Raw genomic sequence first — 15,822 nt, forward strand, 5'->3', positions numbered from 1 at the left:
AATCCACCTGGTTTTTATTTTTAATTAAACTCTTTTTTTGTTGAAATATCAACTATTGCATTTTTGGTTAAAAATTCAACTCCTGGGTTGTAAGTTGAAATACTTCCTTCAAAGTTAATTTTTTTATTCTTGAAAATTCATAATTCTAGTTGAAAATTCGTTTTTTTTTTTATTGTTAAAAATTCATCCTTTTAGTAAAAAAATTTATGTACTTTGTTTAGAATTCATCTTCGTTTTTTTTTTTGTAGAAAATTAATCTTCTGTGTTAAAAATTCATTTTTTGCTGTTAAAAATCTAAACTTCAATCAAAAAATTTAATTTTAATTTCAAAATTTGAATTTTCAATTCGAAAATAAGAATTATTAACGAAAAAGTTAACTTTTTAAAAAATGGTAGAATTTTCTACCAAAATATTTATGAATTCTCAACCAAAAACATAATAGTAGACTTTTCCACTGAAAATAGTTAGATTTTATTGATTTTTTGAATTTCTAATATAGGAAGATATACTAACGTCCGTCTGGATGCTCTTCAGTGACTCGTGGTTTTTCCGAAACGCCGGCCTCGACATCAATTGCCCTCTTTAAAATATTTTCAGTGCGGAGCAGTTCGAGTTTGGTCAATTGGAACTTATTCTTCTCAACTTTGTTTAAGTTCAGGTTTGTCAATATGCAGTCGAAGTCTAAAACAAAATCAAATTTAAATCAAAAAAGAGATTCTAACCAATTTCTAAGATACTTAACATAATAAGAATGGTAAAAATCTAAAATTCAGGGTGGCCATTTTAATAAAAATAAATTTGTAAGTTTCGAAGTTTTTTAATTAGAAAAATTTTGTATTCAAATGCCCAATATGCTGCCAAATTTAGAATTTTTAACTTTTATTAATTATAGATTTCAAATATTCAGATTCAGTTCCAATCCTATAAATAAAAAAAATAAAAAATTTTCAAAATTATATTATTTTAAGGAATTTTAAGCTACAAACATTCCAATTGATTTTTTTTCAACTAAACACTTCTTAAATGAAAAATAAACTTATTTTCATTTAAAATAGTTTAAACATCCTTAAAAAACTTCAAAATTCTATTTTAAAATCTTGAGAAATCTAAAAGATGTTTCAAATTTTTTCAAATTACAATTATTTTGGAATTTTTGTCAGAACTTCTAAATATATTTTAAAATTAATTGAATTTTCTCCACAATTTTCAGGCAATCCTGCAAATTTAAAAAAAAAATCGTAAAAATAACAATTGAACACTTATTATTTTCAGAAAAAATTTAAGCAATTTTAAGAGATATTTACACGTTTTCAAAAGATTTTAAATTAATTTCAAACTTAAAATAATTTAAATGTCTATTCGTACCGAAATTTCAGTGTAAATAGGCCACAATTTAAAACAAAATCTAGATTTCTTACAGGCTTCAAACTAAAAATTGTAGAAGCATTTCAAGAATTTTAAAAGGCTTCAAAAGAATAAAAACATTTTCTTAAGATTCCTAGGAAAATTGAAAATTATTTTTTATTTTGAAAAATTATTTTAAGAAAACATTTAAAAAGATTTTGAATGATATTTATCGAATTTTTCATACTAATATTAGAAAATCCTGCAAAATAAAAAAAAAATAGATTCTTTTTTGACAACTTTGTTTTTATTCTTTTGAAGCCTTTCAAAATTCTTGTAAAAAAAAGCTTCTAATTTTTTTATTTGAAATCTGCAAAAAAGCTACATTTTGTTTTAAATTAAGCTGTTTCCATTTGCACCGATTCAAACTTTTTCAATAAATAATAAATGTTCAATTGTTAATTAGAGATCAAATTTTAACAATTTCACTTATAAATTAAAGATTTTTTAAATAAAAGATTTACAATTGTAACGTTCAAAGTTTAGTTTTTTTGTTTAGTTTTAAATATTTTATTAATAATTACTAAAATCAAATGAACAGTCAGATATTTTTAAATATTAAGTAACTGCGCTTTTTCTCAATTGAAAAATTGAAATAGCATGGTTTTGAAAATGGAATATTTTAGAATGAAGTTCTATTTGAAATGTAATAAAAGCCTTTAATTATAAATATATTATTTTGAATTTATTTTAAAATTGAAAATAGTCAAATATTGCTAAATATTCAATCATTTCTCTTAACTCAAAATTTTCAAATTGAAGAGATTAAATATTAAACATTTTAGAATAAAACAATATTTTTTATTTAATAAAATCCTTTGATTATAAATATAGTATTTTCAAATTATTAAAAAATTTAAAATAGTACAAAATTAAAACGGTTAAATTTTTTAAGTTAAAATCTAGAAATTCTTAAATTTTGAACGAATTTAGAATCGTTTTGTCAAATTAATTATGGTTCACTCTTAAAACTTAAAAATTACGAATCCACAAGAAAAAAATTAATTATTTTTGCAGATGGTAAAATAATTTTTTTTTTTTAATCAAAAATGTTCAACCTCTAAAGCTTATAATTTCCAATTATTTATGTCTTCAAAGCAGCATTTTAAGAATCTTTAAATTAAAAATATAAGCTTAAAAATAAAAATGGAAAATTGTTTGGGTAAAAGATTTTTGAATTGCGAATGGTTAACTGAATTATATAGTATAATTAAATAAGATAAAAATTCAACTAATTATTTAAAAAAAAAAAAACTTTTTTTCCTGGTCTCAAAAAATTCTTGGTCCAGCGACCACCCTGAAAATTTGGTTATCTGCCTCCTAAAATCGCCCCAAATAACTCACCTGTGTGATCATAGAAGTCAGGCGAATATATTTCCCCGTTATTCTTATCCTGGGACAACCAGCGAATGCGAATGCGTCTGCTGCTCTTATAAATATTTTGCATAGCCTGGCAAACGAAGAAACTTCCCTCGGTATTTCGTACTGCCAAAAACTCGTTTCTGAAATCACAAACAAAATAAATAAATAAAGCCCCTCGTGCTCATAGTACAAGCTTTCTACTCAAATCCTGGAAAAAACATTCCCTGACAATTTCAGGGTTTTTTTTTTGGTATCTCAAATTTTTATAGGCATAATTTTTTGTGAGTTTATTGTAAATAATGTGTTTTTTTTCGTTTCTAGGAATTCAATTAATATTAAGACATTATTAAAAAATTAAATAATACTGAAAACATAATTAATCATTTTTTGAATTTGTCTCTAAAAGTCCATGAATTTGAATAATAATTCAAACAAATTTTTTTTTTTGTAGTTTAATTTCCCACCAAAATGATTTTTTTTAACGAAAGACGAGTTTTCTAAAAAATTTGTTAATTCTCAATCAAAAAGTTGAATTTTCAACTGAAAAAAATTAATTTTCAAACAAATAGTCAAATTTGGAACTAAGAAAGATCAGACTTCAACCACAAATGGAATAGTTAAATTTTCAGTTAAAAAATATTGATTTTCTACACAAAAACAAAAAACAGATTGATTTCTAAAACAAATTTAATTTAATTTTCAACCAAAAATATGAACTTTCAATTAGAATAATAAATATTTAAATAATAATAATAATATTTATTAAAATTAGTAAATTTTCAGATAAGACGATTAATTTTCTAACAAGAAAGACGATTTTTCAAAAAAATATATGAATAAAGAAACATGAAAATAAGAAAGACAAATTTACAACCAAATAGTAGAATTTTATAGAAAATTTATCAATTTTAAATTAAAAAGTTAAATTTTCAGTTAAAAAAATTATTTTCAACACAGAAAAAAACCAGAATTATTTCTAAAACAAATTTTATTTTATTTGCAACCAAAAATGTGACCTTTCAACTGGAATAATTAATATTTTACTTCAATACTCGTATTTTTAAGTAAAAAATAAATAAATTGTTAGCCAAGGCAACTAATTTTCCAACAAGAAAGACGATTTTTCAAAATAATATAAGAATTCGTAACAAAAAAGTTGATTTTTGAACTAAAAAAAAAAAAACAATGTTCAACCAAGTAGTTGAATTTTGAAACAAACTAATGAATTTTAAACTAAAATGAGGAATCTTCATCTGGAACAGATTGATTTTAAACAAAAATGTAAATTTTTGAGAAAATAAATTAATTTGGAACCAAGTAGGCTTATTATTAAGCCAAAAGATGAATTTTCTACAACAAAGATGAATTTTCAACGAAATATTTGCATCATTAAATACAAAAACAAATTTTCAACCAAATTGTTCAATTTTAAACTAAAAAAGATCAAGTCTCAACCAAAAATGGAATAGAAGATTCATTTTTCACCAAAGAAGCCGAATTTTATAAAATATACATGAATTTTAAATTTAAAAGTTAAATTTTCAATTAAAAAAATTATTTTCAACACAGAAAAAAAACAGATTTCTTTCTAAAACAAATTTTATTTTATTGTCAACCAAAAATGTGACCTTTCAACTGGAATAATTAATATTAAAATGTAAAACTTGAGTTTTCAAGCAAAAAATTAATTCCCAGGCATGACGTTTAGTTTTCAAATAGAAAGATTAATTTTCTAACAAGACGATTTATCAACAAAAAAAATATTTCTATAGGAATTAAAAAAAAATTGATTTTTTAACTCAAAAATACCAATTTTCAACCAAATAGTTGAATTTTCCACCAAACTAATGAATTTTGAACTAAAATGATGAACCTTCATCTGGAACAGATTATTTTAAACAAACATATAAATTTTTGAGAAAATAAATTAATTTGGAACCAAGTAGGCTTATTATTAAGCCAAAAGATGAATTTTCTACAACAAAGATGAATTTTCAACGAAATATTTGCATCATTAAATACAAAGACAAATATTCAACCAAATTGTTCAATTTTAAACTAAAAAAGATCAAATTTGAACTAAAAATGGAATAGAAGATTCATTTTTCACCAAAGAAGTCGTATTTTATATTAAATATGCGTGAATTTTAAATTAAAAACGATTAATTTGTTAAACAACAATTGAATAGTTAAGTTTTCAGATAAAAAATTCACTTTCAACCAAAGCGACGAATTTTCAACTAAAATTATGAATCTTCAGGTAGAAAAGTTGAATTTGAAATCAAAAACATGATTCGTCACCTAAAATGATGAGCGTTTATCTAGAATCATTAAATTTTCAACAAAAAGATTAATTTTTCGCACAAAAAATTAATTACTACCAAAAAAGTCACAATTTTCAACTGAAAAAGATAATTTTTTCAACCAAATATTATGCAATTATATTTACAGTAAACAAAATAATTTTCAAGAACAAAAAAAAAAAAAAATTCGCAACATGATAGTTAAAAAGTTGCAACTGGAATATGTAACTTTTCAGTGAAAAAAATTCATTTTCAAGCAACGGAAAAACGAATTTTCGATAAGACAGCTCATTTTTTAACCAAGGAGATGAATTTTTCAATTAAATTAGGAATCTTTAACAGCAAAAAGATAAATTTTTAACAAAATAATAACTTCTTAACCAAATAATTAAATCTTTATTTAAAAAAGGTGAATTCGAAAATAAAAATTTATTAGTTGATATTTCAACCAAAGAAAGATTTTAATTTATAATAAGAAACAATGAAATTCAACAAAAAAGATCGACTTTTCAAAGAAAAAAAATAATTGAATTTTCAACTAAAACCGATCAATTTTTAACCCAGACCAGAATAGTTGAATTCTAAGTTAGAAAAATTCATTTCAAACCACAACAAGAATGAATTTTCAACCAAATAGTTCAATACAGTAATATATTGCTACTTTTAAAAATGAAAAAATATTGTTTCAACGATTAAAAAAAAGTGAAGCAAGCTCTCGAAAAAACTCCCTGACTTAACAAAAAATGCCCTGGCATTTCCAGATTGACTAGACTGATATTCAACCCAGAAGATTAACTACAACCAAAAAATTAAAATTTTCATCTGAAAAAGATAATTTATCAAAAAAAAATTCTCAACGTAATAGTTAAAGTTGCAACGGGAGTGGTTAAATTTTCAGTGAAAAAAATTAATTTTAAACCAACGAAAAAACGAATTTTCAATAAAATAGCTACTTTTTCAATTAAATGATGAATCTTTAACAACAACAAAAAAACACACATTGTTAACAAATAGTAATTCTCAACCAAATAATTAAATCTCCATTAAAAAATAATGGTCAGGAAAAAATGCATGAGTTGATATTTTGGCCAAAAAATTTTAATTTGTAATAAATTCCGGGGTTTCCCGGTAGGGTAGACTGACTTTCAACCCAGAAGATTTTTTAATACAAAAAAAGTCAAAATTTTCAACTGAAAAAGGTAATTTTCCAACCAAATATTGCATTTATATTTTGAGTGAAAAAAATTAAATTTCAACAAAAAGGAAACAAATTCATAACAAAATAGTTAAAGCTTCAGCTGGAATAATTAAACTTTAAGTGAAAAAAATCGTTTTCAACTGACGAAAAAACGAATTTTCAATAAAATAGCTCATTTTTCAACTAAGGAGATGAATCTTTCGATTAAATTATGATTCTTTAACAATAGAAACATTCATTTTTTACAAAAGAGTAACTCTCAACCAAATAATTAAATCTTCATCAAAATAATATAAATTCGGAACAAAAAATGTATTAGTTGATATTTCAACCAAAAAATATTTCAATTTATAATAAAAAACAATGGAATTCAACAGAAAATAACGATTTTTCGAAAAAGTGCACGAATATTAAACTAAAACATTTCAATTTTTAACAAAAAACAGAATAGTTGAATTATCAGTTAGAATTTTTTTAAAAAACAGGGTGGCCGTTTTAATCGACGAAATAAATTCCCGTTTTTTTCCGGTTCGCAAACCCATTTGACGGTCAATGAAATTTAAAAAAATATAACGCTAAAGCTAACAAAAAATTCACTTAAGGTAATAAAAACTGAGTATTCAAATGCTCAATATTTTACGCATTTAAAATATAAGGTACCAAGCATTTTTCAATAAAAATATATATATATATATATATATAAATCTACGTTATCATTTTCAATGGTCTAAATTAAAAAATCAATCAATGAACTTTAAAATTTTCAAAATTATATAATTTTAAGGAATTTTAAGCTAGAAACAATAAATTTTTAAAAATTGAAAATTTTTTAACTGATAACTTCTTAAATTAATTATTTTCTTATTAAACAGTTTAAACATCCTTGGAATGCTTTAAAATTTTATTTCAAAATCTTGGGAAATCTAGAAGTTGTTTCAAATTAAATCTCTTTTGGAAATTTTTTAAGAACTTCTAAATATCTGTCAAAATTAATTGAATTTTTTCTACAATTTTCAGAAAATCCTGTAAATTTTAGAAAATTTATTTACAATTTGGATGTATAAATAACAATTGAACATTTATTGTTTGTATCCGAAATTTGAATAATTTTAAGTGATATGTAGAAATTTTGAAAAGATTCAAACTTAATTAGATTCCTTTCAAGAATTGTGAAAGGCTTCAAAAGAATAAAAACATTTTCTTAAGATTCATAGGAAAATAAAAATAATTTTTCATTTTGAAAAATTATTTTAAGAGAACATTTAAAAAGTTTTTCGAAGATTTAAACAAAATTTTCAAAAAAGATTCTAGAAGATTTTAAGAAAATTTTCTGAAATTTGCATGATAATTTTTTATCTTTTCAAAACTCCTAAATTTCTCTTAAAGTTACTCAAATTTTTTCTACAAATGTTCATTTGTAAATTATACCTCAAAATTTAAAAAATTCACTTAAAAATTAAGCATTTTCCGAAATTTTAACGATTCCAGGTTTTCTATGTCAAACAATTCAGTTAAAGATTCTTTACTTTTAAATATTGGGTTTCAATTTACTCGTCTTAAATAAAAATCCAAATATTACTAAATATTCAATAATTAATCTTTTTTTTAAATTAAAAATTTCAAATTGAATGGGTTAAAAATTGAATATTTCAGACTGAAACAATATGTTTAATTTAATAAAATCCTTAAATTAGGAATATATTATTATGAAGTTATTTTTACACACGTTCACATTTGTTTAATGCGAATTCAGTTTAACTGGTTTAAAATCGTTTTGTCAAATCGTTTTTGTTCACTTTTTATTACTTTAAGTACAGATAAATTTTAAAAAATGTATTTATTTAATAGTAAAACTGTTTTTATCCATATTTTTCAACATCAAACGCTTTTATTTTTTATTTGTTCGAGTCTTTAATAAAGCATTTTAAAAATTCTTTAAATTAAAAATCTAAGTTTAAAAATAACAATTTTAAATGGAAAATTTTTGATATAATAAAATTTGGAATTACGCATTGTAAGCCAGATAATAGCATAATTGAAAAACATAAAAATTCAACCAATTATTTAAAAACTGTTGAAACCGAACTCCCGGTTTTTCCAGTCCAGTAGCCACCCTGAAAATGGATTTTTAACCAAATAGTTCAATACAGTAATATAAAGCTACTTTGGAAAATGACAAAAAATCATTGATTTAATGATAATAAAAAATTAATCACGCTCTCGGAAAAAATTCCCAAGATATTTCTATGTTTTCCAGGCAGGGTAAACACCCTTTGATACAATAAAAAAAAAAAAAAAAAAATTGGTTAAAAATGAGAAAAACGCACTTGTAAAAAACGATGAGCTTGTCGTCGGGAGCTTTGGTAGACACAGGTTTCGACAGAGTCTTGACAATCATAGCAATTTCCGGAAGTGGACTCTGGTAAGGTTGTGTTTTGATGCGGTTTCTCTTCGGTTTCGGGCCGCCACCGCCAGCTGCTCCCTTCACGTCCTTCGGCTCCTTCGGTTTCCTCTTGGTGGCCCTCGCCGAGCTGGTCACCTTGGCCTCCGATTTCGGCGAAACAGTTGTGGCACTTTCCGCAACTGGCTTAGCCGCCGTGGCCTGGGCTTTTGCTTTTGGGGCATCACTCTTCGGTGATTCGTCAACCTTTTGCGATGCCGTTATTAATTTATTTGGCGACGAGGCTGGCGCCGCTTCCGTGTCCTTAGATCCATTATTCACGGACAATTTCTTCTCGTCGGGTTTACTTTGGACCGGAGTGCTGCTAGCAGCTGAAATTTAATCAATAGAAAAGTATATTATTATGAGAAGGCCCAAAGGGTACTTTTTGGCACGCTAATAAGGTACCTTTTTCGCGCTCAAGGCAGGACTCCCAAATAATAATAAAATATGAAAAAGTAAAAAAAATTACAAGATTAGATGAAATTCTAGTGCTCTAATTCATTTTATTAGAAGCTGAACAAACCTTTCATACAACTACCGTATTTATATTCAAAAATACTTTACAATTCAAATCAGAAAACCGGAAAATCACGAACTAAACAATTTAAACTTCAATATTAAACAGAATTTTTATAATATAGATTATTCTATACATAATTGCAAGCCTCGCAGTCTCTATGGAATAACATATAGGGACCAAAGGGTTGTTTTTGTCAATTTCATAGGGTACTTTTTTGGCGCTCAAAGGGTAAAAAATTCAGGATAAATTCAGAATAATTCAAATAAATTGAACAATTTTTTCAAATAAAAAAAATTCTTTTCATTTCCGTTAAATTGAAAATAATTTGGAGAAATTTAAGATAAGCAGCAACAATGCAGTGAATACATGATTTTATTTTATGTTTAAATTGTCTTTAATTTCAAGTTAAATTTGTTTAAATCAAATGAATTCAAAACAATGGCAATTCTTCATTGACTTCAGTAAACTAAACTAACTTTAAAATAAACTTCGAAAAATTCAAGGGAATTCGAAAGACTTTGATAAAATCCATAAGAATTCAAAGGTGAGGTTAAACAACTCTAGGATCAATTAAATAAAGGCTTTTAAAAAATAAACAAAAAATCGAATGAATTAAGTCGAATTGAGTAAATTTTGGGTAAATTCCCGGTAAATTAATGAGAATTCAGGGTCAATTCCAAAAAATAAGTTGCACATCTCTTCAAGTCTTTGAAACCCTACTAATTTCTTATGAAAAAAGTGGTTAATATATACAAAACAATTCAAGTCAAATTTTAAAGAATTCATATTAATTCGATACATTTAAAAAAATTTTTAATCCATTTATTTCAGTCATATTTGAGTGAATTTAGAGGAAATTTATGGGAAGCGGGAAGAATTCGATGAAATTCATAAAAAATTAAACTGAGTGAATTAAAAAAAAAACAATCAAGGAATTCAAACAAGTCAAAAATATGCAAAATTTCAATGAATTGGATTAAAAACTTTTTAAAAATCCACTGAATTTGATAAAAATGAGTGGATTTAGAAGGATTTAAAAAAATTAAGAAGAAATTAATCAGAATTTAGAGCGAATTCCAAATAAATTGTAAAAAATACTTCAAAATCTCTTGCGATCTTTGAAACCCTACAAAATCCCTCACTTCATGTGAATGAATTCTTTTAAATCTATTGAAATGTTATAAGATCATGTGAAAAGCTCTTATAACCCCATACAGTAATTGAAATCCATTCAAATCTTATAAAAACCCTTGGAATATATTAAAATATTCTATAACCTTGTTGGTCCTGTAAAATCCTTCCATATTTCCCGAAATTTTAGGTAACTCTTTCAAACCAAATGACATTTTTTTTAATCCCTTAAGATTATTCAAACATTTGAAAATCTCTTTTTTAAACTCTTAAAAATGCCTGGGAATATTTCACAATACCCTCAAATATTTCAAATACTTTTAAATCCAATTAAAGTATTGAAAAGCATTAAAAACTTCTTTGTAATCTTTTAAAATAACCCATTATTTAAAATGCTTTTACATTTTTTTCAAGATTTTAAAAATGACAAGAAATTTGGAAAAAGACTAAAATATTTTACATCCTTTAATTATTTCGTCAATTCATCGTCATGTTAAATTAAATTATAAAAATTTTAATCGATTGAATCACCTAGAATAGAGTAAATTTAGAAGAATTCAAATGAATTAAAAAATAAATAAAAGAATTAAAGATAAATTAATAAGAATTCAGGGTGAATTCTAAAAAATATCAAATATCTTAAAATCCTAAAAACTTTTCGAGATACATCACTTATCGTTAATAAATTCTTTAAAATCCGCTAAAATATTTCAAATCACTTAAAATCATTGAAATCCTCGGAAATATGATAAAATCCCGACTTAAAAAAAAATTAAAATGAATTGAAAGCAATTTAAAAATATGCAGAAAAAAACTAAACTGAAATCAGTAACTTTGAAATGAACTTAGAAAAATGCATGGGAGTTCAAAAGAAATTGATAAAATGCCTAAAAATCCAAGACGAGGTTAAGATACTTCAGGATCAATTAAGTAAAAACTTATCAAAAAAATCAATTTCATTAAGTAGAATTGAGAAAATTTCGAAGAATAAATTGACGGATATTTAAAAAATTCGAGATATTTTCAAAGAAGGTGAAAGAATTAAAGGTAAATTAATAAGAATTCAGGATAAATTTCAAAAAATTATTTCAAATTTCTTCAAATGTTTGAAACTCTACTAATTTCTAAACAAAAAAATTGACTAATGACTAAAAAACAATTAAAAAGAATTAAAATGAATAGGAAAGTTTTTTTTTTAATAAAAAAAAGATCCATTTATTTCAATAGAATTTGAGCGTATTTAGAGGAATTTAAGGGAAACTAAAAAAATGCAATGAATTTCGTAAAAAATTAAACAAGAATTTAAAGTGAGCATTAAAGACTTCAAGAGTAATTAAACAAAAACTTTTTTTTTAAATCCACTGAATTGAGTAGAATTAGGCGAATTAAAAAAAAATAAAAAGAATTTAAAAGAATTCAGGATTATTTAATAAGAAATTGTTAAAATCGTTTGATAGTTCCTTGGAATCTTTTAAAACATCATAAAACATTTCCAACTTTAAAATCTCTTAAACACTATTGAAGTATATCAAAAATTTCTGGAAATAGTTTAGAATTTCCTAAAATATTCAAAATCCACTGCTATCTTTTAACAAGACTTGAAGATTTTTTAATGCTTTTGAAAATGCCTGGAAATCTTTTACATTGTACTCTTAATATTTAAAATCCTTTTAAATCCCATTAAAATACCGAAATTAATTAAATATGTTATTTTTTAAAATTGTCTAAAATATTTAGAAACCTTTAAAATATTTTGAAATCCCATGACATTTTTTAAGCTCTTGAAAATTCTAAAGAATTAAAAAAATATCTAAAATATTTCAGATACTTTGATCAATTAATTCTCAGGAACAATAAAATAAAAACTTGTAAAAAGTAAAAAAATCCATTGAATTAAGTAAATTCATAAGGATTCAAGTGAATTAAAATTTTTTTAAATTCAAAATAATTCAGAATAAATTAATCAGAATTCAGGGTGAATATTAAAAAACTAAGTTAAAAACACTTCAAATCCTTGAAACTCTATGAAATACCTCACTTATCTTGAATAAATTCTTTAAAATACATTAAAGTATGATAAAATCTCGCGAAATTTGATGATAATATTTCATAAAATCCTGCAAAATGTATTAAAATACATTGAAAGTTTTTAAAATCGTAAAATCGTTCCATATCTTTCGCAATTCAAAAGTCTATCCTAAAATATTTAAAACGCCTTGAAATCCTTTTAAATTAATTAAATTAATAAAAAATTACTTGTAATCGTTTAAAATTCCCTAAAATATTTCTAATTAAAAGCTCCTGAAAATGCCTTCGAAGTTTTAAAAATATCCAGAAACCCTTTAAATCGCTTCAAATGATATAAATCTATTAAAAATATCTCGGAATCTTTAAAAATTCCCTAAATGTTATGAAAATAATCTCCAACAGTAGAGCCTTTTCTTTGCCAATTTTTCAAGCCATTACTGTGTTACAATTTTGTATAGCTTCAATACTTTCTACTGATAAAAATTATCCAAAACAATTCAAGAACTATTTGATTTAAAAAATACTAGAAACGAATCAAAATTACTATTTATTTATTGCAGGCTTCGCACAGTCTTTCCTCTCTTTCTCGCTTTTCCACTTAAATGCGAACCGAATTATTAAAAATCAAAAAGAAAATAAAACTATTTTAGGTTAAAAATGTAATTATTTGTTTGAAAAATCAACAATTTTGTTAAGTTCATCCTTTTAAGTTGAAAAATCATCTGCTTTGTTGAAAATTCACCTTTTTGAGAAATTCAATTTGATTTAATTTCAAATTAAACATTGAACTAGCTTTTTAAAAATTCATTTTTCTGTTTCAAGAATTTTCAATTTGGTTGAAAATAAGTTTTTTTTATTCCTTAAAAATTGAATTATTCTTCGAAATTTTAAAGTTTACTTGACATTTCAAATATATTATTGAAAATTAACTAGTTTATTGAGAATTTAATTATGCTGTATCAAATTCCTCTTTTTTTACATAAATACAACTTTTTTCAACTAAAAATTAAAATCTTTTTTGGCACAGTTTTTTGTTAAAAATTCAACAACTTGGTTAAATATTAATTTTTCTTTGTTTGTAAATAAAATTAACTTGTAGAAAATGCATCATTTTTAGTTTTGGATTAAACTATTTTATTGAAAATTCGTCTTTTTTTGAAAAGTAAAGCTTTTTTAAATTAAAAAACCTTTTTGGTTAATATATAAACTATTACATTTTTGGTTAAGAATTCATCTTTTTTGGTTAAAAATAAGTTTTTTTAAATAAATAATTAACCCTGGTGACAATTTTATGATTTAATTAAAAATTTAAATATTAGCTTGATAAATAACTATGTAATTTGTTGAAAATTAAATTATTTTCTAGAAAACTCGCCTTTTTTGGACGACTAAAATTTTTTCAATTAAAAATTAACATCCATTTCGGTTGAAATATCAACAATTACATTTTTTGTTAAGAATTTTTTTTTGTAGTTGAAAATTCAATAAAATGGTTAGAAGTTGAATTATTTTGTTACAAATGATTTTTGTTTTGTTCTGAAGATCCATAATTTCAGTTGAAAATTCATCCTTTTGGTAATAATTTGTTTTAAAAATCGTCCTTTTGGTTGAATTCAACTGCTGTTTATTTTAAATAAAATCTTTTTTCGTTTAAAAATTACATTTGTTACTGAGAATTCATCTTTCTTCGTCAAAAGTTTCATTTTTTTAATTCAAAATTTAAATATTTTGTTGAAAATTTTACAATTTTTTAAAAGACCTTTTTTGGTATCAAATTCAACCGTTACCTGAAAATTAACTTTTTCTTCGTTGTAAATTGTTGGTTTAAAATGTACCTATTTTGCTAAAAAATCGTTTTCTTTTATTCAACTGTTTATTTTTTATTTTTGACAAAACATTTTTTCGTTGAAATATTACATTTCTGGCTGAGAATTAATCTTTTTTTGTTACAAATTATTCTTTCTTTAAATTTAAATATTTTGTTGAAAATTCAACAATTTTTTCAAAAGATCGTTTTTGGTAAAAAAATTCAACTGTTAACTGAAAATTAACTTTTTTTGTTGTTGAAAATTTAAAAATTTCGTGGATCTTGTTGTTCAAAACGTGTATTTTTTGCGTAAAAATGTATATTTTTGGGTTGAAAACTAACTTTTTTGTTGAAAATTCAAATTAAAAAAAAGGTCTTTTTCACTTTAATTAAATTGCTCGTGATTTCGATTAAAAATGTTATTTACTTGAAACATCAACTACTTTTTTTTGAAGATTCATCATTTTCTTTGAAAATTCATCTCGTTGTTTGAAAATACAATAATTTGCTTAAAATATTAGGAATTTAAATCGTCTCAATTTGAATTGAATACATTAGTAACCTACTTTAATTTTATTTAAAAGAATTTATTTCCCTATTTTCGGGCAAAATCATTGGCGATATCGTCGCTTTCGACAATGTCCTTCAAATCTAAAAAATTAACAAATAAATCATTAAGGAAACATTTTTAATTGCTATCATCAAACGTTCTAAAAGAATCGCTTCAAAGTCGTCTGTATTTCCAACGTCTTGAATTTCTGCTTATCGTTCTTAAGTAATGAATTGCAACCTTGTAAACAAAAAAAGGGGGGGGGGGGTCGGGTCCAAATTCTCAATTTTTAGTTCAATTAAACTATTTTTAGCATAAAATTAACATTATTTTTGTTTGAAATATGAAATATCAGATTCATCATTTCAGTTGACAAACCTTTTTTTTTGTTTAAAATTTAATTATTTTGTTCAAAATTATGTTTTCTAGTGGAAAATTAATTGTTTTAAATCAAAATTCAACTCGTGCCTATTTAGTTCAAAATTCCTATATTTTATGGAAATTTTTAATTTATGAGAAAATATTTAAGCTTCTTGGTGACTAATTCCTCTTTTTGGTTGAAAATTCCTTTAAAAATTCAAATATTTCGTTGAAAATTAGAGTAATTCGAAGAAATATTTAGAAGTTTTAATAAGATTCAAAATTTAGAACTTGAAATTATATTAAATAATTTAAGCGAAGTGTGTGTACCGAAAAAATTCGATTATTCGTACCGAAATTTCGGTTCAAATACCGACAACCTAATTTAAAACAAATTATAGATTTTAGCAGATTTCAAACAAAAAATTTAGAGAAACTTTTTAAGAATTGTGAATGGCTCCAAAAGAATAAAAACATTTTCTTAATATTCCTAGAAAAATTAAAAATGATTTTTCATTTAAAAAATTATTTTACCGGAATATTTGAAGAGATTTTAAGAGATTTCCAGAACTGTCAAAAAACAGGGTGGTCGTTTTATCGATGAAATAAATTCCCGGTTTTTTCCCGGTTTGCAAACATTTTTTACGGTCAATAAAATTTAAAAAATGGAACACTGAAGCTAAAAAAATTTCCACTTGAGGTAATAAAAACTGAG

At 23.8% G+C, this 15,822-nt stretch overlaps 1 protein-coding gene across 3 annotated transcripts in view; it reads right to left on the bottom strand.

Annotated features, from left to right (window-relative positions):
• LOC117179602 (intracellular protein transport protein USO1-like) overlaps positions 1-15,822 on the bottom strand; it is a 56,454-nt gene that overhangs the window by 18,080 nt on the left and 22,552 nt on the right. For all 3 annotated transcript variants that reach the window (XM_033371581.1, XM_033371580.1, XM_033371582.1), the window contains exons 3-5: positions 8,596-9,040; positions 2,750-2,907; positions 515-682 (exon numbers count right to left, since the gene is read on the bottom strand). In XM_033371581.1, the coding sequence (XP_033227472.1) occupies positions 515-682; positions 2,750-2,907; positions 8,596-9,040 (771 nt within the window). The remainder of the gene's footprint in view (positions 1-514; positions 683-2,749; positions 2,908-8,595; positions 9,041-15,822) is intronic.

The sequence above is a fragment of the Belonocnema kinseyi genome, chromosome 9 (assembly GCF_010883055.1).
Source record: "Belonocnema kinseyi isolate 2016_QV_RU_SX_M_011 chromosome 9, B_treatae_v1, whole genome shotgun sequence".
Classification (NCBI taxonomy): Eukaryota; Metazoa; Arthropoda; class Insecta; order Hymenoptera; family Cynipidae; genus Belonocnema; species Belonocnema kinseyi.